The sequence below is a fragment of the Protomyctophum parallelum genome (genome assembly GCF_964188405.1).
Source record: "Protomyctophum parallelum genome assembly, chromosome: 12".
Lineage (NCBI taxonomy): Eukaryota > Metazoa > Chordata > Actinopteri > Myctophiformes > Myctophidae > Protomyctophum > Protomyctophum parallelum.
In genome coordinates, this window is record NC_139712.1 from 5,030,325 (window position 1) to 5,057,803 (window position 27,479).

The 27,479-nt window shown below is 45.1% G+C and overlaps 1 protein-coding gene across 1 annotated transcript; it reads left to right on the forward strand.

The window, feature by feature from the left end:
- On the forward strand, positions 1–26,327 carry LOC310868099 (laminin subunit beta-1-like; the record flags this gene model as incomplete). Its single annotated transcript, XM_083778362.1, has 7 exons — positions 1–120; positions 2,928–3,001; positions 16,886–17,074; positions 17,538–17,601; positions 18,247–18,446; positions 25,342–25,462; positions 26,275–26,327. Exons 1-7 carry the CDS (start codon positions 33–35, stop codon positions 26,325–26,327), a joined length of 789 nt encoding a protein of 262 aa, XP_083634488.1. The 5' UTR covers positions 1–32.
- Positions 26,328–27,479: the final 1,152 nt, after the last annotated feature.

The following is a 27,479-nucleotide window of genomic DNA, read 5'->3' on the forward strand; positions in this document are numbered from 1 at the left end:
CGTGTGACTCCCGGGTAAACCGTGGGGAGCGAATGGACCAGAGCAGCGGTCACCTGATCGAGAACGTGGTCACCATCTACGGCCCCAACCGCCTGAAGACATGGTGGCAGTCAGAGAACGGTAGGAAACGTCCTGGTTGTGGTGGTGGGAATGAAGACATGGTGGCAGTCAGAGAACGGTAGGAAACGTCCTGGTTGTGGGGGTGGGAATGAAGACATGGTGGCAGTCAGAGAACGGTAGGAAACGTCCTGGTTGTGGTGGTGGGAAGGGAAGGGAACGCAAAGAAAACGCCATCTAGATTTAACGCGTTTCGGACGGGAACCCCTTTTGGTGTTTTAAGCATTATGTTATGCTTTATCTATTGAAGAATGTGTCTCAAATCTTTGAATATATATTCTTTCAGAGTGAACGTTTGTAACTCAAATCTTTGCTTCTGGGAGGTCCCTGGAACAACATATTTTCAGATTGGGGGTCGGTGGCCAATTACATATATTTTTGGGGGTCCTTGACATGAAATAGTTTGAGAACCACTGACACAGAAACATGAGGTTTATCAGAAAACTGTCAGGATTTAGAAGACATTTGTAGAATCGTCCTCCGGTCTAAATGGGTTAAGACCCGAGGACCAGATTATACAAAAATGTTCTTCTAATCTAAATCGATCATGAAAGTTTTCTGAAAAACCTTATTTTTCTATGTCAGTGATTATCACACTTTTTCATGTTAAGGACCCCTAGAATGATCTGTATTTAGCCATGGACCCCCCCCCCCCCCCCCATCTGAAAATATGTTGTTCCAGCCCCCCCCCCCCCCCTAGAAACAAATATATGAGTTAAAAAACGATTGCTGTAAAAGAATATATATTGAAAGATTTGCGCCACAGTTTCACGATTTTTCCAAAATAGCAGATCTACATGCTCATAGCGCCGCACCGAGTGCCACGCTATATGAGCTTGTGGATCTGCTATTTTCCAACAGCTGAAGTTTAAAATAATGGTTAAAAGTGGTTAAAACTCTTGGTGACACAGATTGCGTTCCCGTAACCAAAGATCCCAATAGGAGGACAGATAACATCAAAGGGAAAGCCCAGTAATGGTCGACCAGCTAGACACTGTGACCTGGCTGTGAACGCTGGAATTATAGGGCTGACCCTTTGGGAATGATTACCTTTATGATGTCAGGATGTAGCTTGGCTTGTAAATATCCCTGGAAAACACTATTATTAACGTTATTAATGCAGTTTGGTGTCCGGGAGAGAGAAAAGAAACATCTCTTTTGGGTCTCTCAGACCAATGCTCGTGGATTTCGCAGTGTCATGCTGGTTTTGGAAATAAATGTTACATACTTACTTTAATGTATGTTTAATGTATGTTGTTATGTGTATAAAATTATGTTTTCTGTTTCTGGATCAAACCGGATACACTGAATCCAATAAAGACATTGTAATCAAATATATGAGCCATACTGAGAGAGAGAGAGAGAGAGAGAGAGAGAGAGAGAGACATGCATTTGAAGTTGTTTAGTTTTTCTAACCCAAAAAACATTAATCCAGGGTGACTTGCCTTCCAGTAATTCATTCGGGAGGTCTTTATTATTTTGGGGGGATGGGTGGGGGGGGTAGGAAAGCGCACTGGGGAGATTCCTCAGGAAGAACGGGATCGATGTTAATTCTCAGTGGACTTTAGCTGCCAGACAGACATGAGGAATAGAGGCGAGGAATGTTTCATTCATTCACAGAGAGTTTACTATTGCAGTCCAACTCTGACCTAGTAGTAGATACACCAATTCTGTACGGTCAAAGCCCAAACCACACCAAAGGGTCGGGTTGGGACGAAACGTAAAAAAGAAACGTAAAAAAAAGTTAAACCACACCAAAGGGTCTGGTTGGGACGAAAGGTTTTTTAAGGTAGACCACACCAATGCAACTCACTGAGTTGCAAGGAGTTGCATTGGTGTGGTTTAACGTAAAACCGTTTTGTCCCGACCCTTTGGTGTGGTTTGGGCTTAAAAGGCAACTGGAAATGGATTCAATTCATGTGGAACGTATAACTCTGACAGACTGAATGTCTTCCTCGCTACTGTGGGAATTAAAAGTTCATTCAAGGATATATAGCACCAATATAATCCCACCATGGAACATTAAGCCCTGCACACGCACAGCAAGCTCCTTTGTTGTAATTAGCCTTTCTTTCGACGCGGAAACTAACGATGTTTGAAATGAGCATTGAGACTCCCGAAGAGATTTGATGGGCTCATTTGTTTAACAGCTTCGTAAAAGCCCTGCCGACATGCATTGCAATCTGGAACAGAGGAGCAGAAAGAGTCAAGCTGAGGAATCTATCAATCATCTATCTATCCAATACATTAATTTACATTAGTGGATAGTGAAGTGGTCAGGAGTGGATAACTGATGTATATCACTTGTTTTTCTTGGCCTGGGGAAAATCCAGCTCGTGTTGATGTTTTCGTTTCTCCCTCTTCTCTTCCTCTCCCTGTTATAGTTTGACCATGTCCCACTTTTTAAGAGTACATTATCTCTTGAAATGTCTCTCTCTCTCTATCTGTCTCTATCTCTCCATCTCACTCTCTCCCATATGTTCTATACTTGTCTTTCATCACTCACTTGTTTCTTTCTGTTTGCCCTCTCTCCTCATTTTATCCTGCATGCACAGTTAAGTGTTTAGTGTTAATTTAACTCAGAGAATATTGTTAAAGTTGTCATTTTAGGCAATGCATCTGATTTAGAGTAACAAAGTAAAAGAGTTAATTAAAACGTAAAAGGTGTGCAGCAGCAACACGTTGCAGCAAACAGAAAGTGAACTGCACAAAGCAAAGCAAAATGAGAATACAACATGTTACGCGTCCCCGTTGTGACAAAGCCCACACACTAAACCCTCTACTACTTCCTGCCTCCCTTTCATTTCCAGGCAAGGAGAATGTGACCATTCAGTTGGACCTGGAGGCCGAGTTTCATTTCACCCACCTTATCATGACCTTTAAGGTAAGGCTGCAACCAATGGGAACTCACCTTATCATGACCTTTAAGGTAAGGCTGCAACCAATGGGAACTCACCTTATCATGACCTTTAAGGTAAGGCTGCAACCAATGGGAACTCACCTTATCATGACCTTTAAGGTAAGGCTGCAACCAATGGGAACTTGAAGCAGTCTGGAGTCCAGCCTTGGTAGGGGGGGGGGGGGGGGGGCGTGAGGGGCCGGATGGCCCACAGCAGGGGGGGGGGGGGGGTAAGAGGATGCCGGGTCCAACTTCATATTAAAAAAGAAAGAAGAGAAGTTTTTGGGTACACCCAATATTATGTTTGCGAAAGGACATGGGTGAGTTCCACACAACAATACAGGAGCTCAAGAAATACCCCAAGAAATTCCATCAATATTTCCGAATGTCCCTCGGACAATTTGAAGAGCTTCTCCGTCAGCTGACTCCACGTCTCCAGAGGGAGACAACCAATTTCAGGGAGCCTATTGATCCCGAACAGAGGCTAGCCACATGTCTGAGGTAAGAAACCGTATTAATATAATATATAGAGGCTATAGTATATTCTATATGAGGAGTCCCGTTATGTTGGGAAGTCCCGTTATGTCCATATGCAGGCTGCGTCGACCGCCTCCTATGTGTGCATTCAGGAACTGAATGGGATGGCCTATTGCGTGTTTAATAAAATGATAAACAGGGCTCCATACATCTGTTCTATTCAATTGGCCTCTCTGTGCGCTCCAAAGAAAGACATATTTTAACTTTGAGATTAATAACTTTCCCATTAATTTGTAGGGGTGTTATATTTTATGTTATATTTAGCCTACTTTTAGGGATACGATTAAGCATAATAATTCATAAGCCATATGTTTCTAAATAATAACATCTGCATCACTGCATGTTTTAATAGTGTAGGCCTACCACGACTACAACACTGTTCATGTTGCCCAACAATACCTATAGCTATACCTAGTAGGCTGCAGCCTGTTTTTCAAATCCCTTTTTATATATCGACAGGCTATAGGCTATTTTACTCCCAGCCAAGAAGGATACAGGGCAGGATATAAAGATTTCCTCACTAGCCTATAGTAGTCACTCACTAACCTGTGAAGACAAATAACTTTGAGCATTGAATAGACAAATAATAAAATTAAAATACACCTTATAACAATCTGTTTTAACCCGTGACGGTCAAACTTCCTCACCTGGGGAAACCGTGCACCACACCCACAAAAACAATACTAATTATAGGCTATTAATCAGGGGTCTGCAACCTTTTTGCCGTGTCTTTATTATCTTGATAGTCGGCGTATCGACATTACGTTTAATTATGACACCACATCCAAATTATATATTTCCATCCGATTTTGATTTGTAGCCTACATCTTGTGATATAAACATTACCTGTATAGAAAATAAATACATATTATAAGTGTGTGACCATAAGGATAGATAAGTAAGAAAAGCTAATACTCCTTCTCATGTCTTTGCAGATTCCTAGCCACCGGCGACAGCTTCACCACAATCGCCACAAGTTTTCACCTTGGGGTATCTACTGTGGCACAGATTGTGCGGGAAACATGCGATGCCATATGGGATGTGCTGAAAGACTCCCTCATGCCTGTTCCAGACAGGGATAGGTGGCTGAGCATTGCCAGGAGGTTTGAGGAGCGCTGGAACTTCCCGCATTGTATCGTGGTTCTGGATGGGAAACATGCCGTAATCCAGGCCCCTCCCAACTCCGGATCCCTGTTTTATAACTACAAGGGCACCTTCTCTGTAGTTTTGATGGCCATGGTCGATGCAGACTATGAATTAATCAGTGTCGACATCTATGGCAACAGCGACGGGGGAATTTTTGCCAACTCTAAGCTGGGCAGAGATCTCCAGGCAGACCAGCTGGACATCCCTCCACCATCTCTCCTACCATCGGCAGCAGAGTTGGGACCTGTGCCATATGTGGTGGTGGGTGACGAGGCCTTCCCCATGAAGCCGTACCTCCTCCGGCCTTATTCGGGGCGCCGTCTTCCTGAAGACTCACGGGTCTTCAATTACCGCCTCTCGAGAGCCCGTCGGATCGTGGAGAACGCCTTTGGCATCCTCACCCAACGCTGGAGGGTCTACACTGGCAGACTGCAAGTCGGCCCAGAAACAGCCGACAGTGTGGTGAGGGCAACCTGCATCCTCCACAATTTCATCCAGTCTTCAAAGACTGTGGGCCAGATTGAGGAGCCAGATGAGGACGACTCTGAGGATGGTGAGAGCATCCTCAGACCACTGAGGAACCTGCGGGGGAACAGGGCATCGGAGGAGTCCCAGAGAACCAGGGACACATTTCGCCAGTACTTTAATTCACCAGCTGGAGAAGTGCCTTGGCAATATGCCCATGTTCGCCGTGGTTCTCGTGTCGTGTGAGGAGCTTGTTTAGCACAAACTTTGGCATGCCACTAGTCCTACTGTATATTTACACCTAGAAACCCCATTCAAACCCATTTAGGTTCATCTTACGGTGGACATGTTTGCCTGAAAAGGAATCTTTGAAATGTTCATGTTCAAATTGACATATTGGTTGTTCAGTTTGACCCACCAGTTTTGGAGATTTGGCTTATAGAGTAATGTCTTGCAGAGAAACAGCGAGTTGAGAAAACAGGCTTGAAAAGGTTCACTTCTGTGGACTCTAACATTACACCTATAGCTACATGTTTAAGCATTTATTTCATATTTACATGTCTTCTGTGGTCTCTAACATTACGCCTTTAGCTACATGTTTAAGCATTTATTTCATATTTACATGTCCTCTGTGGTCTCTAACATTAGACCGTATACATGTTTAAGCATTTATTTCATATTTACATGTCTTCTGTGGTCTCTAACATTACACCTAGCTACATGTTAAAGCATTTATTTCATATTTACATGTCCTCTGTGGTCTCTACCATTACACATAGCTACATGTTTAGGTTTGTTATGGGCCTAATCCTTGTTTTCAAACTTTTTGTGCCCAAGGCAGACCAAAGGTCAAGTCAAAATCAGTTCCTCCCTGTTTATCGCTGCCCTGCTCCTATTTTAATTTCCCTCAGCCTCTCCCTGAGGCCGAGAGTCTGATTGCAGTGCATCTCCTGTACAGTTGAGCCTTGACTGGCAGACGAGACTAAAGACTGTGTTCTTGTTATGTGTGTGTTTAGTGCTGGCCTGGGCGAGTGTACCGTCAGCTAGGTTCTGTCAGTACCCATTTAGAGTTTAGACCTGGTGTAACTTGTACTTGTTTTACCTTTCATGCTGGGAGCTACCTGTGTCTCATACACGTTACCATATAGTGTCTCCTGAACCGTGTCTCCTGCGTTTGATGTTTGAGTTCCTATAAATAAATAATCTATACATTGAAGACAGCTATACAAACATTAGGATGCCAGGTCAACAAATGAACCCGTCACCTGTCTTAACAATTACATTAATTACATTAATGGATGTATATATTGCAATAACAGAGGGTAGTTGTAACACACATGGGACACAACGGTGTGGCTAGGCAGTAGGCACACTGCAGTGGGGTGCTGTGAGACAATCCGGACGGGTTTCTGATGATTATTTTTAAGAGTGGCTTGATGACTGCAGTTTTCAGGGCTTCTGGGAAATAACCTGGGAAAAGTGATGTGGTGACATTTGACAATTTGTACAAGATCTGTAGCCAGTGAAACATTTTTGATAAAGCAGTAGGAGGATTTCAGATGTTGTATAATGTCCTCCATTGATCAAATTAAATTGGGTAATGGTATATGAACTAGTTTGGAAACCGGATCCTACATATCCTGTACCTGATATGGACTTACTGACTGCTTTTCAAATTTTGAAGAAGGACCGCCTTGCATTTCTCAGTTACAAATAATTAATGCAATGTCTATCTTTTTAGACGTCATAATGACTGTTTGTCACCACCTACAGTACATTCAGCCTCCAGCTGAGTCTGTCCATAATTATAGTAAATTGTGCGTTTATATATAGCGCTTTTTTTTTAATCGCTTTTCATAGATTGTGCATTCACCAAATCACACACAAATGCATACACCGATGGCGGAGGCATCAATCTGCACATCAGGAGCAATTTGGGACGTCTTGCTCAAGGACACTTTGACAGTTGACACTAATGTGTAGCCTAATGTATAAATGGGGCTCAATGGCAGACATTGGCATGTCAAAGAAATCACCTAGAAACTCCATTCACACCATTTATAATTCAGCTTACTGTGTAGACACATGGTGGTGGTGGAACCTTTTACTTTGAAATGTTTTGTAGTTCTCTATCGTATCAGAGACTATCTCTCCACCCAACATATTTCATATGTATGGGGAATGTCCCCACCTCACTTGTGACGTGGATACCTCTTTAAGACACACCAGTGCACTGGCACGCACGGGTATATAAGGCCCAGGTGGTGCGTGATTACACTGCTTTTTTGATCTCCACCGAGCAGTCCAAGACGTGGTCTCCTCAACGGAAGTGCAGAGCAAGTTATCAACAATAACTGCATTTTTTAGACTTTTTGAAAAGCAACTACTCACGAGTTCTGGCAGCCGGATTAATCCACTGCTGGAGGCAGGTTAGAGAGCTGGCGTGGATCGCTCCTCTCTGGATTGCTGTCACACAGCTCGTTTGTAGGTATAGCAAACAAAAACAGGGTAACACCAGCCAAAACACCGTTACAGGCGTATTGCTGACATAGTGTTAGTTTACGCGTCCTGTGGTGTAGCCTGTCTGTCGACCTGTGGGCAGGGACACAGACAGGACCATTGGCTCTGTAATCCTGTAAAGCAGCGGAATAATCGCACTATACGTTTGTATCACTGGCTTGGTGTCAGTTAACGCATCCGTGATGCATATTCCGTGGGCTGGAGTGGACCTGCGGTTGGCGCAGCGAAACATCAGCCCCGCTATAATCATTGGCTCTGTAATCCTGTAAAGCAGTGGAATAATCGCACTATACGTTTGTATCACTGGCTTGGTGTCAGTTAACGCATCCGTGATGCATATTCCGTGGGCTGGAGTGGACCTGCGTTTGGCGCAGGGAAACATCAGCCCCGCTATAGGCTTATCATTTAACACAGCACACTATACACTAGTGTATAGTATACAGGCGTATTGTCGCTGGGGCGGCTTCCGCGTCTTTGGTGCTGTGTTCTTTTGCTTCGCCTCGTGAGAGACAAAGCTCCCTGGGGTGTATTGCGGCTAAAGCCGTTCACACACCCTGGTGTAGACTGCGTGGTAGAACCCGTACGGACGGGGGAAGCCACGGAGCAAGCTTATCCTCCGAACCGTGGGTCCTGTCAGTCATAGACAGGACGAGCTAATTCCACAACAAACAAAGTTTGGTCTCCAGTGCACGGTGATATATCGTAGGGTAAATTGTTGCCTGGAAAGTCGAGGGAGACTCTCATAAATCCCTGTTCTAGTGGACCAAACAGTGGAAATTGGTATACGTATATACACTATATAATGCAAAACGTTTGGAGCAGAGTGTTTGTCTCCAACTCAAACACTCTGTGTCTCAGTGCAGCTAGGAAATTCAGGTGCAACCTCCTCCAGAGAGAGAGAGAGAGAGACTATAGAACTCAGCTGGCTGTTGTTTAGTTATTTTTCTATTTGGAAAGATCCCCATTAGCTGATGCCATGGCAGTCAGCTAGTCTTTGGGGTCCACATGAAACATGTTACCGAGAAAAAAACAAAAAAAAACAACACATGAATATCAATATGTGACTGAGAGACAGCAGTGTAAATTGCACATAGGGTAAATTGTGCCCTCACTTCTCAAGCACATTACTATACTCCCCGTTTTTTGAGCATGTTTAAGCAATTAAATTTGTATATATTTAATATAACATATTAAAATAATAGTGTATATAGGTATTGAATTAAATGGAAACAGCAGGGGTTTCTCTGGGGCTGCGTGGGGCACATATGCCCACAGAGGATGGCCATGACCAGTGGGTGACCTGTGGGTTCCCTGGTCATGCTGATAGCAGCTCATGAAGATCCTGACTCCTGTATGTTTTTCTTCCTCTTGCCAGTTGAGGCTAGGAGGAATGAAGGAATCCGACGGCCATATAACACACTATACAGGGGTATTGCTGGCGGGGCGCCAGTTTACGCTCCTGTGGTGTAGCCTGTCTGTCGATCTGAGTGCAGTGACACAGACAGGACCAGTGGCCCGGTAATCCTTAAAGGCAGTGGAATACAACGCACTATATGGGTGTATTATTGGCATGGCGTCAATTCACGCATCCATGCTGCATATTCTGTGGGCTGGAGGGGACCTGCGAGTGCGCAGTGAATATAGTTGTGTATATTCGTACGTCTCTAAATGTTTTGATGAATTGAAGATGGTGGGCCCTATTGTAAACAAGTGTAATGCTTTATGGTATCGCCCACTCTCTGTTAACAGTATTTGTATTGAGTTGTACTCGAAATGTACTGTAATTCTGCAAGCTGTTAGTAAATCAGTAAATCAATCAATCAAAACAACAGCCCGGCCAGGCTATAGCATTAAAACGCACTATACAGGCGTATTGTCGCTGGGGCGACTTCCGCATCTGTAGTGCCGTGTTTTTGCCTCGCCTCGTGAGAGAGAGCTCACTTGAGTGTATTGCGGCTAAAGCCGTTCACGCACTCCGGTGTAGACTGCGTGGTAGAACCCGTGCGACGGGGGACGCCACGGAGCAAGCTCATCCTCCGAACCGTGGGTTCTGTCATAGACAGGATGAGCGTATGGCTGCCGTGGCAGTCAGCTTTCCGCGTTCAGGTGTAGTAGCGCACTATACAGTGTATAGGACGTGCTGAGTCTGCCAGGAGCAAGCCCTGAAATCACAGCCATTTGCACACTACTGTATATACGGCGTATTGCTGACCGTGTCAGCTCACGCGTCCGTGATGTAGTTTCGCCAATGTTGGCAACTCGAGTGTGCCGCGGCTGTCGGGCGGAATACTCTGTACGGTGTATCACGGCAAGGCCGTTCACGCACCTATAGGTGTAAACTTGCATGGTATAATCCGGTTACCGGTTCGAAACCACAAAGTAAGCTCCTTCTCATCCCGAGAATGCACTATGGCTATCTAGGCACAGCTAGTCAACACAGGGTTATTCTGTCACTGCTTCAGCACCGGCTTATATGTGGCACTTATGTGACCATTAGGGCCCGGACCTTATTGAGGAGCTGCAGCGACTGGCTTTCAGGCTCCCCAGGCAGTGGCAGCAGGCATGCTATTGATGCCCTTTGGTGAGGTGCCGTCTGTGGCAGCCCCAGGCCAAGCTGCGATAGGAGGACAAGCTCCCCCACGCTGCCTATTGAGCCACCGGCCATGTTTGGCCAAAAGGCCAGTGCTTTGCTACAGCATCCTAAGGAGGCTGTGGAGGTGCACAGGAGGTGCAGGAATGCTCCGGCAAGGCCATGAGTAGCCTGCCTCGGTCACCCCTCAGGCTGTGCAACCCCAGTCAGGTTTGGCAGTTCCAGGGACCTACGGGTCCGGTTACAGGCCAACCGGCAGGGTATGGCTAAAATGTGCTCGGCGGGCTAAGCCCATACCTCAGTCCTGACAGTTAAGGCCCCAGACCCCACCCGCTGTCTCTCGGGACAGCGGTTGTCCTGGAAGACAATTCAGGTGGACCCCTGGGTGGGTTCCACTATGTCTTCGGGAGGGTGGGGTGCTGCTTACAGCACTCCCGGCAAGGAAGGGCTGAGGGTCTTACAGGCCATCCTCCAAGGCGACTGGCTTGCCATGCTCGACCGGGGATGCTTATTCTCAGATCCCGGGTCTGACGCACTGACCGGCTTGTCTTAGATGACAGAACCTTCGAGTCCCGTGTCCTCCCATTCGGCATATGTCTAGCCCCCCGATTGGACATAGTCCTTGGCGGGAGGGCCTTTGCATCCTAAATTGGATAACTGAATGGTGTGTGCTCGCTCAGAGGTGCAGTGCCACAACAACGTGGCCAGGCACCTGCAGCACTTTGGGCACCTAGGCCGGCACCTCAACAAGAGGCCTTGCAGGCGTCAACTCTCACAGTCCGCAGCGCTCCTCGGCATGTGTTAGAGGGCAAAGCAGGGACTCTGTCCCTTGCTCTAGTGAGTCGGGCCACCCTCAGGTTGTGCCTCCGCCCCTTAGGGCTGAGGGCAATCATGGTGCACTTTGTGCCTCCGGCTCTTCTGAACATGCAGCCAGTGCATTATCTGTCATTCACAGTCATGCACTACGTGGGCGTATCGTTGACAGCGTCAGTTTACACGTTCCACGTTGTTCCAGCGAATTCACACTGCTGTTCACACAGCAGAATGTGACGAGACTGTCAGGGGTGAGCAGAACCACCATAAGGTTGTATTACGGCATGGCCGTTTAAACACCTGGGTGTAATTCTGTGTGTTGGAGACCGGTTGAGCTCCCTCCTCATCCAGAGGTAATCGTGTGGCTAGGCCAGGGATCTGGCAACATGGCGGGCCGCTGTCCCACACAAGGGCGACACAATAGTCACCCAGTTGGTCCTCATACCGTTCATCCCTCACACAATAGGCCAGCAGTCCCTCCTCGGGGAGTGGTATTGTCTGCCTTACGGCATGAGCCAATTAAGCCCGTGGAGACTTGGGCTGCAATGGCTTCTCACAGGACAGCATTCTTGCTGTTAGCACTGCAGTGTCAGCCACAAGAATGTCTCTGTCAGTGAGGGGTGCTGCCGCTTCCTACATGGCAATGCTTAGGTGTTGTCGCCATCAATCCCTGCATTTTGCCTACGGCCTGATCAGAGTGTGAGCCAGTCAGTCTATTGATTTTCACCCTTCCCACCCTCCTATAAGCAGGGTGGTGGAGCAGGGTAAATGGGCCTAACTGTCTTAGGCAGATAGTCTCCAAGACTGGACTTCACTCATTGGCTTGTGAAACAATCCAGCAGGCATACAGGTGGGCAGGCAGGCCAGCCCCAACGGGAACATGTGCACATTCCACACAAGGCCTCGCTGCCACATGGGTTTACGGCGAGATGCCCTCCAATCTGAGTTTTGTGGGACAGCCTCTTGATCGATGCTGTCAGCATTTATCAGGTTCTACCATTATGTGGTATCAGTGTGGCATCCAGCACCCTTCTCACTGGGTGTGTGCTTAGCTCCGCAGCATAAACGCGATGGGAACTATGCACAAAAACGAAGGCCATCCACTTTTTACTTGTAAAACCGTGATGTGACATAAGGATCATTCCGGTTCAGAGAACAGGGCTTCAACAGTCAGCTGACCGAGTGTTCGGCAGGCTGACTTGAGCGGGAGCGCAGGCCCTGCAGACTGCAGTAACCTCGTTACAAAGAAAGGAAGAGCATTTCCTGAAGGGTGCCCTGAGGCCCAGAGGAGCTCAGGTTAGGGACCCAATCAGGCCCATCTGGGGTTAGCTCCGGAGGCTCTACGACCTTTAGTCAGTGAGCGTGACATGCTCAAGACAGCAGTCTTGTCGGTGTCACATCTGCAAGGAGAAATGGGGGAGTTGCGAGCTCTGTCAATCCATAATGAGCTCTGCAGGCCTATGCCGGATGATGGTATAGTCTTGCCCCAAACCGGCCTTTCTCCCCAATGTTTTCAAAAGGGCACGTCTCAATCAGGTGATTGAGCTCTGTCCTACCATCGTCATACAGACAGTAGACATACAGAGACGGAGTCGGTCCTCACTCTGCCCTATTGGAGCATTAGATTCGTATGCCAGGGCCACGCAAGGCCCACAGAGTAACGAACCAGCTCTTTGAGTGCTTCAAGTGAGAGTGCATGGATCACAGAGGTTATCCAGCACACAAACAGGTAGGAGTACCAGTGCCGCCTGGAGGGCAGGCACACTCCACCTGGGGACGCTGTGGAAAGGTGCGTCTCTGACAGACCTGCACAGCGGCGACATAGTCTACTCCGTCTAATGTACATTCACCCGGTTATACCGGCTGAACATGCAGCATTCGCTCCCTTCGGGGAGTTGGTCTCGCATGCTACTCAGCGGTGGGTGTCATTGTCACCTTCACCAGTCAAGCCAGCCTTGCGTCTAGTGGGCTGGCTTGGGCGGCCCTTCACCCCTGTGGTCTCTGGCCTTAGCGTCTTGCAGGGCCGGGCTCTGGGTGGCGCCTAGCGCCTGAGCATTTGGCGGCGGATGGCGTCTGGCTGTCCGGCCGTTCCAGGGGTTGTAAATACATTACATTGAACATACATGATGAATCATTCCAAATTCAGTATGTGCTGGGTCGAAGCCCACTGGTGTTGTCTTTGGGGTTCTGGGACTGCTTCGCTTCCTCACGAGGTGTCTTACAGAGTTCCCCATACATATGAAATATGTTGGGTGGAGAGATAGTCTCTGATACGATAGAGAACGTGTGGTTACGTGGTAACCTATGTTCTCTGAGTGAAGAGACTATCTCTCCACCTCGATGTCGCTCAGAAGCGGTGTCGATCAAGTAAACCAGTGTAATCACGCACCACCTGGGCCTTATATACCCGTGCGTGCCAGTGCACTGGTGTGTCTTAAAGAGGTATCCACGTCACAAGTGAGGTGGGGACATTCCCCATACATATGAAATATGTTGGGTGGAGAGATAGTCTCTTCACTCAGAGAACATAGGTTACCACGTAACCACACGTTTCTTATTTGTGTAGTCTACAGTATGCCAGTTTGAACATTTTGTTTTCATTTTGTTTTTGAAAGAAATACCTGTAATAACACTGACGAAGGCCACACAGACCGAAACAACGTCAGAGGTAAATAAATTCATATAAAAAGGACCTACAATGAGTGCTGGCATTTTCTTCATTTCAACTTGTATATTCGAGCCTTGCACCGTAAGGACTTTATTCTAACCTGGAGTGCTGGGTTGTCTGCTTCGGCAGTACTTTCTTACTCAGATTTTGTTTTTGAACACATACCATAAATAAATGTTTCTTGACTTTGTTTATGTAATAAACAGAACAGTTACATATAAAAAAAAAATTAAACAATTAAATGTAACAAAAAAACTAAAAGTGCTTAAAAAAGTGCTTCAACAGCGAACAAGAACTCAAAATACTACTACTGCTGTGGGCAGTTCAGAAACCCGTCCACCAGTGACATCATCGATGGGGAATCCAAGCTAATAGAAACCGCAGGCTTTCTATTCCTTAAAAGTTGCAATGCGAAAATGGAAGCCATCATTCTCACGATGATAGAAATCTAAATCTAGAAATCTAAAAAAAATCTGCTGCAAATGATGTCACTGGTGGACGGGTTTCTGATTGTGGTATTTTATCATGGACTTATATGAAGACACATTACAGACAGGTAAAATCCTGGTACTGCTGCTGCTGCTCGGAATAGGCCGGTCCAAATCCGGCCTCATGGAACAGCCCCATGTGATCTTGTGCCTCAGCCAGGATTGCCTTTCTTGGGACAATCGCCTCATTGCAGGTGCTAAACTCAGCATGAACAGAGAAACATCGTCTCTCTGCTCTTCTCTGTCACGCTGCTCTGCCCTGGCTTCCTTCCTCAGAAGGTACTCCTCCAAGAAGGTGTCGTCACTTGCCTTTCTTTTTGGCCTGGCTTGTCTGGGAGTAGAGCTAGAGGGGTGCAACAGGTATACTAATCTGTTTGATCGATAAGCTCATAAAGCAACTAATATACTGTAAGTAATTGATCAAATAATTGCTAAAAAGATAATCGATAGTTGCAGTTCTACCTGAAGGCTACAGCAGAACCACTGCTGGGCACAGCATGGTCTGATGGCCCTGCAGCACCATCGTCACCCTCCTCACCATCCTCCACCATCCTCAAATTGCTCTCTGTCCTATTTAGGGAGAACTAATTAGAACTGTGCCACCACGTGGTAATGAGACATTTAGGAGTGCTTTGTTTTAAATAAATAACATTGAGTGACAGAATGACAGTGACAATTTACAAAAGACAAGATACGTTATGACCTTTATATTATCCCCTTTTATTACAGTAGGTTGATGACATTACGAGTTGCAACATGGCTATATCCTACAGCAGTGGTTCATGGATCATGTTTGAACTGGTAGTAGTATAATGTCTAGTATTATGTCTCTGGCGAAATTGTGTAAAGGCAAATATTAATTCACTAAAATTAAATAAATACACATGGAAGTGTGAAATTTGTGGAAGTGTGAATTATTTTCCAGCACATTATCGGTGAATATCACTGCCTCACTTGTATACAAAACTTCCCATATCCTTAAAGGACAACTTTCGTTTTTTTCAACCAAGGTTCATGTTTTAGGTTGTTATTACAGAAAGAATCAGGCTCAGAGTGCATCCACTATAAGGAAAGTAGGCTTTCTAATAACACAAGTGGCCTTTGTATTGCTGAGGAGGTAAAACGTTCCTTATATTTCCGCAACAGAGACGAGGCTGGTCTGCATTTCATGCGAGGGCAGAACAGTCCCATATCTATACTATACTAGAACTAAAAAACATCATGTACTAATAGTACTATTTTTCATTTATTAAAATGATGTGGGGAGTGACCCATGGGTGTCCCGACCCACAGTTTGAGAACCATGGTCTTACAGTACCTCCTGCATGCAGTGGGCCTCTCTAACAGGGCATGCATGGCATCCCAGTGTGCCCACTTCTTCTTTGGCTTGCCTGCTGAGCCACTCCTCTCCTCATCTTTTCTCTCCTTCTTGTGACGGATGTAGGTGTCCCGCAGGTTCTTCCACCACTTCTTTGCCTCACCAACTATGAAGTAGAGGCATAGTAGCTTTCAATGAATTGAGTACAAAGGACCACACAAGGTCTCAATGAATAAGGACCCCAATATAAACAAGCCATAGTACTTTCTTGGGTTTAAATCAGAATCATCTGTATTGTCAATTTGTCACATCACAAAAGTAGACCTTGTATGAGAACAGTACTGCCCTGACAGCCCTTTGCTTTTCCTATGTGAACTGCTAATAAAATATTACCTCAATATATCACTCAATAAATTGCTTTGCCCCTTTCAGAACCCTGTATAAATTGTAAAGTGAATCATTTTTTTGTATTTGGGATGACGGTATCCCATTCACTCACTGGTATTACTAGCCCTCCAAGCAGAACCCAATGGTACTGAAGTTTCTGACATTTTGTTCAAAATTTCAGAAAAGCTTTATGTAGGGTCCCGAAAGGGGCTATGGTATTACATACAGCCAACTAACTCAACACCAGAGTCCAGACACAATATATTACATGCCAATAATAAAATAGCACAATTGACATCGTTAAACAACTACCTATGAAACCATATACAAACTTTTAGTTGACTCTGAAAAAGTTACAGCGGCAGCCGGGCAGCAGCCAGGCAGGTTAGTTTAGCTACTTAGCTTCATATGCTAGCTACGTTACATACGTTTGAGCTGGGGATATATATATATATATATATATATATATATATTTATACTCACCACCGAGTTCGAGATCCTTCTCGATCTCTATCCAATTGTTTTCCTTCAGGAGAATGTCCCTAAAGTCGTTATGGGACTTGTCCCATAACGCCCGGTGCTCCTGCACATATGATATAAAAGTTTCCGCCATGATGAATGGGGACTTGCTGGTTGTTGTTGTGACGTCAATCACCCACATGTCAACAAGACAACAACATGCGTTGTGATTGGTCAGAGGTGCTGCAGTTCGCCTGCGAATGTCTGCAAAATTCGACACCAGAGCGAACAAATAAAAAGCGAAAACTGTCGCATTTTCGCACATTCGCCACTGATGTGGAAGCTTGCATTGACTTCAACTGGTTTTAAAAAAATGTGAATTATTCGCACGAATAAATCGCGTCGCCAATTCGCCAGTGTGTAATGACCTTAAGAGTTAACAGTATGTTTTGTCTCCCCTCTCCCTCCCCCCCGCCAGACCTTCCGACCAGCTGCCATGGTGATTGAGCGCTCGTCTGATTTCGGGAAGACCTGGCAGGTGTACCGGTACCTGGCCTACGACTGCGAGGCGGCCTTCCGCCAAGTCTCCCAGGGTCCCATGCAGAATGTGGACGACATCATCTGCGATTCGCACTACTCCGACATAGAGCCGTCCACCGAAGGAGAGGTGCGTTCGTCTTCAGCGTTAGCGAACGTTACCTGGAGTCATTACCGCTATTATTGTAGTTTCATGTAACTTGTTTTAGGAGTATGCAGGTGTCGGTATATGCTGACTTGTTTTAGGAGTATGCAGGTGTCGGTATATGCTGACTTGTTTTAGGAGTATGCAGGTGTCAGTATATGCTGACTTGTTTTAGGAGTATGCAGGTGTCAGTATATGCTGACTTGTTTTAGGAGTATGCAGGTGTCAGTATATGCTGACTTGTTTTAGGAGTATGCAGGTGTCAGTATATGCTGACTTGTTTTAGGAGTATGCAGGTGTCGGTATATGCTGACTTGTTTTAGGAGTATGCAGGTGTCAGTATATGCTGACTTGTTTTAGGAGTATGCAGGTGTCGGTATATGCTGACTTGTTTTAGGAGTATGCAGGTGTCAGTATATGCTGACTTGACATGGTGTTCTTGTTTCAGGTCATTTTCCGTGTTCTGGATCCGGCGTTCTACATCGATGACCCGTACAGCCCCAGAATCCAAAGTATGTCCTGGTGACTTCCAGTGTTGATTGATTTAATTACTAATACTAATGACAATTATTTTTTCGTCTAATACCTTTTTTCACTGACGAAAACTAAATGGAAACTAAATCAATACTAAGCTATGATGACTAAAACTAAGACTAAATATATTGACAATAATTTGTCAACAACTAAAAACTAGACAAAATCTTTAGGAAGGTACTAGTGGATAAGAGATCCAGACAGCAGTAAGTAATTTTACAGATGAATGCATGCATGCTGAAAATAGCTGATCTACAAGCTCACAGCTCACAGCTTGTGTGTGTGTGTGTGTGTGTGTGTGTGTGTGTGTGTGTGTGTGTGTGTGTGTGTGTGTGTGTGTGTTTTAAATAATGTTTAAAAGTGGTTCAAAGCTAAGGTGGCACAGGTAAAAAACAAAACACAAGAAAGTAGACATTTGGAGATCCACCGTTTCTTCTTGCCCCCGACTGGGACCATATATATATATATATATAGGTTGAAGGCTCCACCGATCACCAACCTCTAAACCCACATCTTCTCTCCATCAGACATGCTTAAGATCACCAACCTCTAAACCCACATCTTCTCTCCATCAGACATGCTTAAGATCACCAACCTCTAAACCCACATCTTCTCTCCATCAGACATGCTTAAGATCACCAACCTCCGGGTGAAGTTCACCAGGCTCCACGCGCTGGGCGACAACCTCCTGGACTCCCAGGTGGAGATCAAGGAGAAGTACTACTACTCCATCTACGACATGGTGGTCCGCGGGAACTGCTTCTGCTACGGGCACGCCTCCAAGTGTGCCCCCGTGGACGGCGCGCTGGCAGTGGAGGGCAAGGTGAGTCCTTCTTCTGTCCTGTGGAAGACCGGTTCATGGTCACCATGGTGCAGATAACCCATTCTGACCTGAGATCAGATTATACAAATGTCTTCTACGTCCTGACATTTTTCTGAGAAAGCTGTGTTTCTATGTCAGTCGTTCTTCGATCTTTCAAAAATAGCAGACCTACAAGCTCGTAGCGCGCCACCGAGTGGCGCGCTACGAGCTTGTAGATCTGCTATTTTTCAATAGCTAAAGCATAACATGATGCTAACAAAGCAAAGGGCTTCACAGTATGTCCATCGGCGGCATAGAGATTAACGTTTAATTTATACTTCCTCACGCGACACTTTTGAGCTTGGTGTGTCAGGGGGCTTTAGGTGTGTGTGTGTGTGTGCGTGTGCACGTGCGTGTCTGCGTGAGTGCAACTAAATATGATTGGTGTTACTTAGTGTCTAAAGGTCATTACACACTGGCGAATTGGCGACGCGATATATTCGTGCGAATAATTCGCATTTAAAAATAAACTATTGAAGTCCATGCAAGCTTCCACATCAGTGGCGAATGTGCGAATGTGTGAAAATGCGACCGTTTTCGCTTTTATTTGTTCGCTCTGGTGTCGTATTTTGCAGAGATTCGCAGGCGAACTGCAACATGCAATATTTCGCATTTTCAGATCGCTAATTCGCCAGTGTGTAATGACCTTTAGTCATCATCCAATATTGTGTTTATTACTTTATTTTTGATGAGCCTAGCTGGGCTGTAGACAGCTGGACGTGAGTTTCTGTTTATTCATACTTATGTGTGAGAGAGTATTGACAAAGGAAGGAAGAGAAGAGCAAACAGAGCGGTTCCTGTTTAGTCTAGTGTTATCCCCCGTTTGGTTTATACAGTGACCGTAAAGCAGTATGAAATGAGGGAGGTCTACTCTGTACAAAGCCTACAGTAAATAGGTCTCAGAATCGTGTCACACACACACACACACACACACACACACACACACACACACACACACACACACACACACACACACACACACACACACACACACACACACACACACACACAACTTCAAACACCAAACTTTCCCAAAGCAAAGAGAAACATAAACCTATTAGGCGGTGCTTTGTTTCCATGATTTTTGTGTTTTCCAAATACATTTTGGAAAACAGGCTGCTAGGGCCCTATTCTCGTCGTCAGTGCTAAACCCTTTATCCCTAAACTAGTGAAAACAAAAGGCAAAGACGTTTAGGCATGGACCGCTAAACCCCTTATCCCTAAACTTCTTTGCCTTTTTTACTATTTTGAAAAACATTTTTGAATAGTTCAACTAGCCAATCTACATTGACACGTTGTGAGCTTGTAGACTGGACATTTTAACTATTCAAAAATGTTTTGCAAAATAGTAAAAAAAAAAGGCAAAGAAGTTTAGGGATAAGGGGTTTAGCGGTGACGGAAATGGAGCCCTAGATTCGTGTCTCTTTTATTACCAATTTACATTATTATTCATTGTCCAAGGAAGCTCCATGTGGTCATTATTATATGTAGCACCTCTGAGTCACTGGGCCAGCATGTCTGCATTGTCCTCACAGACTAACTAACACAGACCAGATGTGGTGAGGCTGACCAAACATGTGAACATTTCCTGCTCCCTTTCAGAGGGGTTAGATGAGGCTGGAATGAAAATATCTCTCATATTGTTCTTCTGGGCTCTCCCACCATGCTTTTGGAGTGGTAGACTATGTGTGTGGCTGGGTCTGTCACTGGGTCTGTCCCTGGGTCTGTCCCTGGCTTTGTCCCTGGGTCTGTCACTGGGTCTGTCACTGGGTCTGTCCCTGGGTCTGTCCCTGGCTTTGTCCCTGGGTCTGTCCCTGGGTCTGTCCCTGGGTCTGTCACTGGGTCTGTCCCTGGGTCTGTCACTGGGTCTGAGCATTCCTTAGCTCTCCCTTTAGTATCACTCAATGCTCATAACATATATTAAGAATAGGCTCACTTTAAACATGGGCTATGTATGTGAATCTATACAACTGCTCATCTCTCAATGTGAAATACATGACATAGCATATAACATTGTCTTGTTGATGTAAATACAGGTGTACCTCTATGTATTTATGACTTGATGAGAACAGAAACATCTTGACATAGTAGGCTACTAACTTCTGTTCTACCTCTGAGGGGGAAGGGTGGCTTGGTTTGTGAACTGATCCCTCTGCATGCCCAATTTGACTTCCTCCAGCTGTTTTAGTTGGAGGCATGCAGTCAGATTACTGGGTCTCTCCACATATCTACCCCATATTGTGTCCCCAACTCTATTTATATATATATATATATATATATATATATATATATATATATATATAATTATATATGCCTACTGTATAATGCCTACTGCCTATGTCTGGGCGCCAATATAACGGCATCGCCTATCTTGCCCAGATCAAGACTCTCATAATGTCCTTCTTCAGTAGTTCTTCTTGTAGTGACGGTGGTGTCATTCTCGTATTCTGCATGGTCTTGGTCTCCATCTTGGACTTCGATGTTTTCAGAATGCCTCGCTACAGCCATCTGTACCGTTATGACTTCATATTCTTCCTGCAGGTTTTTGACCTCTTCACAACACACTGTGTGTGTGTGTGTGTGTGTGTGTGTGTGGTACGTGCACAGTTTATATGATCAAGGTAAACTTTATTGTCCACAAGGGACAGTTTGTCTTGGGCTTTCATCCTTGCTGCAGGCGCACACACACACACACACACACACACACACACACACACACACACACACACACACACACACACACACACACACACACACACACACACACAGGTCTGTCTGTCTGTCTGTCTGTGTCTCTCTCTCTCTCACACACGCTCTCACTCTCTCTCTCTCTCTCTCCCTCTCTCACACTATCTCTCCATATCACTATCTCTCTCTCTCTCTCTCTCTCTCTCTCTCTCTCTCTCTCTCTCTCTCTCTCTCTGTCTCTCTCGCTCTCCCTCTCTCTCTCTCTCTCTCTCTCTCTCTCTCTCTCTGTCTCTCTCTCTCCCTCTCTCTCTCTCTATCTCTCTCTCTCTCTCTCTCTCCTCGCGTCCTCCACTCGCTCCTCGGCTCCGCCCCCAGCGAGGAGGAGAGGATTCCATGCGAGGACAGAGTGGTGGTCGAATTTTCCTCTAGAATCGGAATGTACTACGCTGTCATTTCAAAGCGACGGCACATTCCGCAATCACTAATGACGTGTATCAATTCAATTCAATTCAAAGGGCTTTATTGGCATGGGAAAACATACGTTTACATTGCCAAAGCAAAAGTGGTGGAACAATACAGTGTCACACAGCTGGATCACTGGAACTCCGAACAGAGCCGTACAGTCTACAGAATAGACAATTCATCATTGTGTGCATGTAACCGAGGCCAATGTGTATGTATTGGTAACATGTGCCAGGCAAGGCTATTTATTCCTTAAATAGTGAATAAGCGCCAGGATGCGCACACGTATAAATCACCCCCCCCTCCTCCGACGGTCTTTGCAAATAACGGACACTATAACAAGAATTAGGTATAGTCTCTCTGACTTACATAATTATTCAGTTCAGTCCACATATAAATAAATACATTTTTGTCACCGTCATTCATAGCAGTCTGTGCATTCAGGCATGCACAGAGATAAATTAACTATAGCTTTTGAGGTGCGCACAATATAGCCGGCCTAATTTATATATCCTACTTTTATTATGCTTATATCACACAACGCAATAAAGCCAGTGGCTTGTTGTGGTCCTTTCACTTTCACATTATGTATGCACAGTGAGTGCATGTGTGTGTTGGGTCAGCGACTCAGCCGGCCAGTGGATGGGGGGGGGTGCATAGTATCGGGTTTCAAGCAGTGTTTTCTGAAGCCACATGTGGAGGAGGTGGACTTGTCACTGGAGAAGGAAAAAAAACATGTACACGTGATGCGGAAATCCGCTGCGAGGAGACAAAATACCCCACCGAGCCTGCACCTGATGTACACTCGCTCTATGCGCTCTAAAACACCACCGAGCCTTCACCTGATGTACACTCGCTCTATGCGCTCTAAAACACCACAGAGCCTTCACCTGATGTACACTCGCTCTATGCGCTCTAAAACACCACAGAGCCTTCACCTGATGTACACTCGCTCTATGCGCTCTAAAACACCACAGAGCCTTCACCTGATGTACACTCGCTCTATGCGCTCTAAAACACCACAGAGCCTTCACCTGATGTACACTCGCTCTATGCGCTCTAAAACACCACCATAGAGCCTTCACCTGATGTACACTCGCTCTATGCGCTCTAAAACACCACAGAGCCTTCACCTGATGTACACTCGCTCTATGCGCTCTAAAACACCACCATAGAGCCTTCACCTGATGTACACTCGCTCTATGTGCTCTAAAACACCACCGAGCCTTCACCTGATGTACACTCGCTCTATGCGCTCTAAAACACCACCGAGCCTTCACCTGATGTACACTCGCTCTATGCGCTCTAAAACACCACCGAGTCATTAAGACATGTGAATCCCTTGACTCCTTCAAAACCGCTCTCAAAGGGCACCTACGGATGGCTGCAATTCGAAACTGGCCTCTGTAAAATCTGAATAAAAAAAGCAAATGTGAGACTGAAAGATGTTCATGTATGTCTGCAAAACTGTCTTGCACTGATTTATGTCACTGCCAGGACTGTGAAAATGTGTCAAAAGAAACAGAAGAAAGAGGTACATGGGATGATGACTCTGATGAAAGTGATAGGGATGAGTAACCCAACATGTTACCATGTAGGCCTACTACTTGTTTTGTTCAACAATTATTAAGATGTTAAGAATTGCCACACTGCCGTGCCTACATCCATTTAAATGCAATGCATAAATGCAAACAGCACAGACTACTTACACAGTAAGGGGGGGGGGGGGGGGGGGGGACAGATGCTGTGACACTTTGCGGAACTTGTAAATGAATACATTTTTCATACCATATGTTGTGATAATTCTGACCTCTAGTACTTTAATTTTTAGTCTTGTCCATTTCTTTGCATTATTCCAATTTAGGGGGCGTGGTAACATTTGGATAGATTAGAAATGTGTGTGTGTGTGTGTAGCTCAAACCCTAATATCACCCAGATGTTACTTGTCGACCTGGCTCCCTGACCTGTATGACCCCTGACCCCCTGTATGACCCCTGACCTGTATGACCCAGGCCTGGACAGAGCATTCCTTACCTCTCCCTTCAGTATCACTCTATGCTCATATCTTACGCTCACACACACACACACACACACACACACACACACACACACACACACACACACACACACACACACAAACACACAACTTCAAACACCAAACTTTCCCAAAGCAAAGAGAAACATAAACCTATTAGGCGGTGCTTTGTTTCCATGATTTTTGTGTTTTCCAAATACATTTTGGAAAACAGGCTGCTAGGGCCCTATTCTCGTCGTCAGTGCTAAACCCTTTATCCCTAAACTAGTGAAAACAAAAGGCAAAGACGTTTAGGCATGGACCGCTAAACCCCTTATCCCTAAACTTCTTTGCCTTTTTTACTATTTTGAAAAACATTTTTGAATAGTTCAACTAGCCAATCTACATTGACACGTTGTGAGCTTGTAGACTGGACATTTTAACTATTCAAAAATGTTTTGCAAAATAGTAAAAAAAAAAGGCAAAGAAGTTTAGGGATAAGGGGTTTAGCGGTGACGGAAATGGAGCCCTAGATTCGTGTCTCTTTTATTACCAATTTACATTATTATTCATTGTCCAAGGAAGCTCCATGTGGTCATTATTATATGTAGCACCTCTGAGTCACTGGGCCAGCATGTCTGCATTGTCCTCACAGACTAACTAACACAGACCAGATGTGGTGAGGCTGACCAAACATGTAAACATGAACATGAAAATATCTCTCATATTGTTCTTCTGGGCTCTCCCACCATGCTTTTTGAGTGGTAGACACTAGACAGCTATGTGTGTGGCTGGGTCTGTCCCTGGCTTTGTCCCTGGGTCTGTCCCTGGCTTTGTCCCTGGGTCTGTCCCTGGGTCTGTCCCTGGGTCTGTCCCTGGGTCTGTCACTGGGTCTGTCCCTGGGTCTGTCACTGGGTCTGTCCCTGGGTCTGTCCCTGGGTCTGTCCCTGGGTCTGTCCCTGGGTCTGTCACTGGGTCTGTCCCTGGGTCTGTCCCTGGCTTTGTCCCAGCACGTCGTAAATAGCGATATAGCATTTGTTCAGGTGTCACTGCTGCACAGCCTAACACAGTACAGTACAGTACAGTACAGTACAGTACAGTGCAGTACAGTACAGTACAGTACAGTACAGTACAGTACAGTACAGTACAGTACAGTACAGTACAGTACAGTACATATAGCTCCCATCAGCTGTTCATTTCTTGCCTCTTTCTGCTTTTGGGGTTCATTGATGACAATGTTCTGTGATCAAAATGAGTTGGTCAAGATTATATATAACTCACACGTTTTTCTTTTGACAAGCCAGTGTATATTATGTGGAAACGTATTTGTATTGTAAATAAGATAAGAGAGACCCTACGGGTGTGGGTGGGTGGGGGTGTGTGTGTGTGTGTGTGCGTGCGTGTGCGTGTGTGTGCCTGCGTGCGTGCGTGGAACGAGCTTAAATCTTTACCTCTTCTTCCCATTCTTTGTTTCTTGGGGAAAATAACATGATGGAAACTATATGCATAAAAACTAATTTCACCCACTTTCTAGCTTTAAAACTGTGATGTGACAATACAGATGATTCTGACCTGTGTGTGTGTGTGTGTGTGTGTGTGTGTGTGTGTGTGTGTGTGTGTGTGTGTGTGTGTGTGTGTGTGTGTGTGTGTGTGTGTGTGTGTGTGTGTGTGCGTGCGTGCGTGTTCTCTCAGGTGCACGGTCACTGCATGTGGAACCACAACACCAAGGGGCTGAACTGTGAGAAGTGCCAGGACTTCTACCACGACCTGCCCTGGAGACCCGCCGAGGGGCGCAACACCAACGCCTGCAAAAGTCAGTACCCGTTATTTAGACGAAAAAAAACGTCACGTCACCCATAGTAGGTTTTAGGTTTATTTATTTAGCACGTAGTACAAAAGAATAGACAATAACATATCAAAGAACAAAAATACAATGCAAGGAAGGGAAGAAGCCAGCTGGCTTATTTGGAATCCTTTCCTGTATGGAAGAGGTCATTGGTTTAAACAGATTAAAAGTTCATTAAGAACAGTACAAAAGTCTACAAGTTGGCAAGTTGTGCAATAAAGAAATAAGAACACAGACTGCACAAAAAATGGAAATAAACAATACAACAACAAACAAACAAAAGAAAATATAACGCATCAAAGTAAAACATGCAATCTACAGAGAGGAAGAAATAAGATATTTCTTTAGATGTTTTTTTAATATTGGCAAGGATAATGAGGATTAAGTGAAGCATCTATAGGGAATTCCGTAGATGAGGGCCTCTAAATTTGATGAAAGATTGATGTTGGGAAGTGCGACAATAGGGTAATTCAAGTACGTTGATGTACGTCAAATACAGAAAGTCAGTTTTCTAAAAATACCTCTGTCTCTATGTCAGTGGTTCTCAAACTATTTAATCTCAACGACCCCTTGAATGAATGAATAGCCATCATCACTGCAGGCGAGATGCTTGTCATTGTCTGCAGATAATCCTTTCAGCTCGCCGGGATTTGTGTTATTTGTTCAGCAAACAAGAGTAATTGCATTGCCTGTTAGCCATTGTTTACACTTTACAGCACAACATCTGGCCGCTGTAAACAATGAATGAGGGGTTTTGTTGTTCTCCCCACTGTCCACAGGCCACACCCACCCTCTGATAATGGTGGAAAGTGTACTCAACTGTTTGACTTAAAGTGGCTGTAAAGCAAAATAAAAAGATGATACAATTTGTATTCCCAGTTTGTCACGCCACAGAGTAATATGTTATTAACCAACAGACCAAAGTTGAATGATGAAGAAAATCGCTTTGTTTCAGGAATGATGTTTAAAAATGGATGAAATACAATGCAATATTTTCTGGCCTCTCTGACAAGGACTGTAGGGGCGTGTCCATTGTACAGTTCGCGGGAAATATCTCTCCCCGTTTCGTCCAAACGCTATGTCGACAAGCTTTCCTCACGGACTGTACTGTTTCAATGAAGTTGCTCGCTGGTCGCTAGTGTGCCACGTGTGTGTGTTGACAGTGTGTGTGTGTGTGTGTGTGTGTGTGTGTGTGTGTGTGTGTGTGTGTGCGCGCGCGCGCGTGTCTAAGCCACGCCCATTCGCGGAAGACAACAAGTATTCTCGTGTCGCCCGGTCTTTTGAACAAGATAAACATGTATGCAGCACCAAATAGTTCCATCGGCAATGTACAGCCATACATGTTTGAGCCACCAGAACCAGAGGAACCAGATGAAGAGGAACCAGCTCAAACTCAACCTCAAGGAGAATGGTGGGTTATTTATTTCCCCCATACTCCAGTCTACTCTATTATTCTACCACTGTCTGAACAACGAATTGAACAACAAACACTGGTCCGGAGTGCATACCATTAGCATACCCCATGCTATTTATAAGTAGCATAGAACAAAAAACATTGTCATTTTACCAGTTCAATATTTTTGTATAAATCAAACTGGCAGCCAGCCATCATGTTTTTAGTTCTGTTGCCTAGCCTAGCAGAAAATATTGCTACAAAATATTATGCTCTGAACTGTAACTTTATTGTAAACTGTATGACTCAATTTAGTTCAATGGTTGACAAAATATATAATCCAACTGAAGGGCAATCCACACCAATGCAACTGCCATTTGGAGATAATGGTAGCAAGTAGTTGCATCATGGAGTTGCATCGGAGTGGACTGGCCTTTGGGTAGCATGATGACAGCTAGATTTCATTTCATTTTTTTCATTGTTTGTAATAGTATACCGACATGATGCTAGGTTATTGATTTACCTGGGATAGTAGGTTATTGAGGCACTAGTGTCTCTCTGCTGTCTATGTACGGTATAGTGGAGATGAGG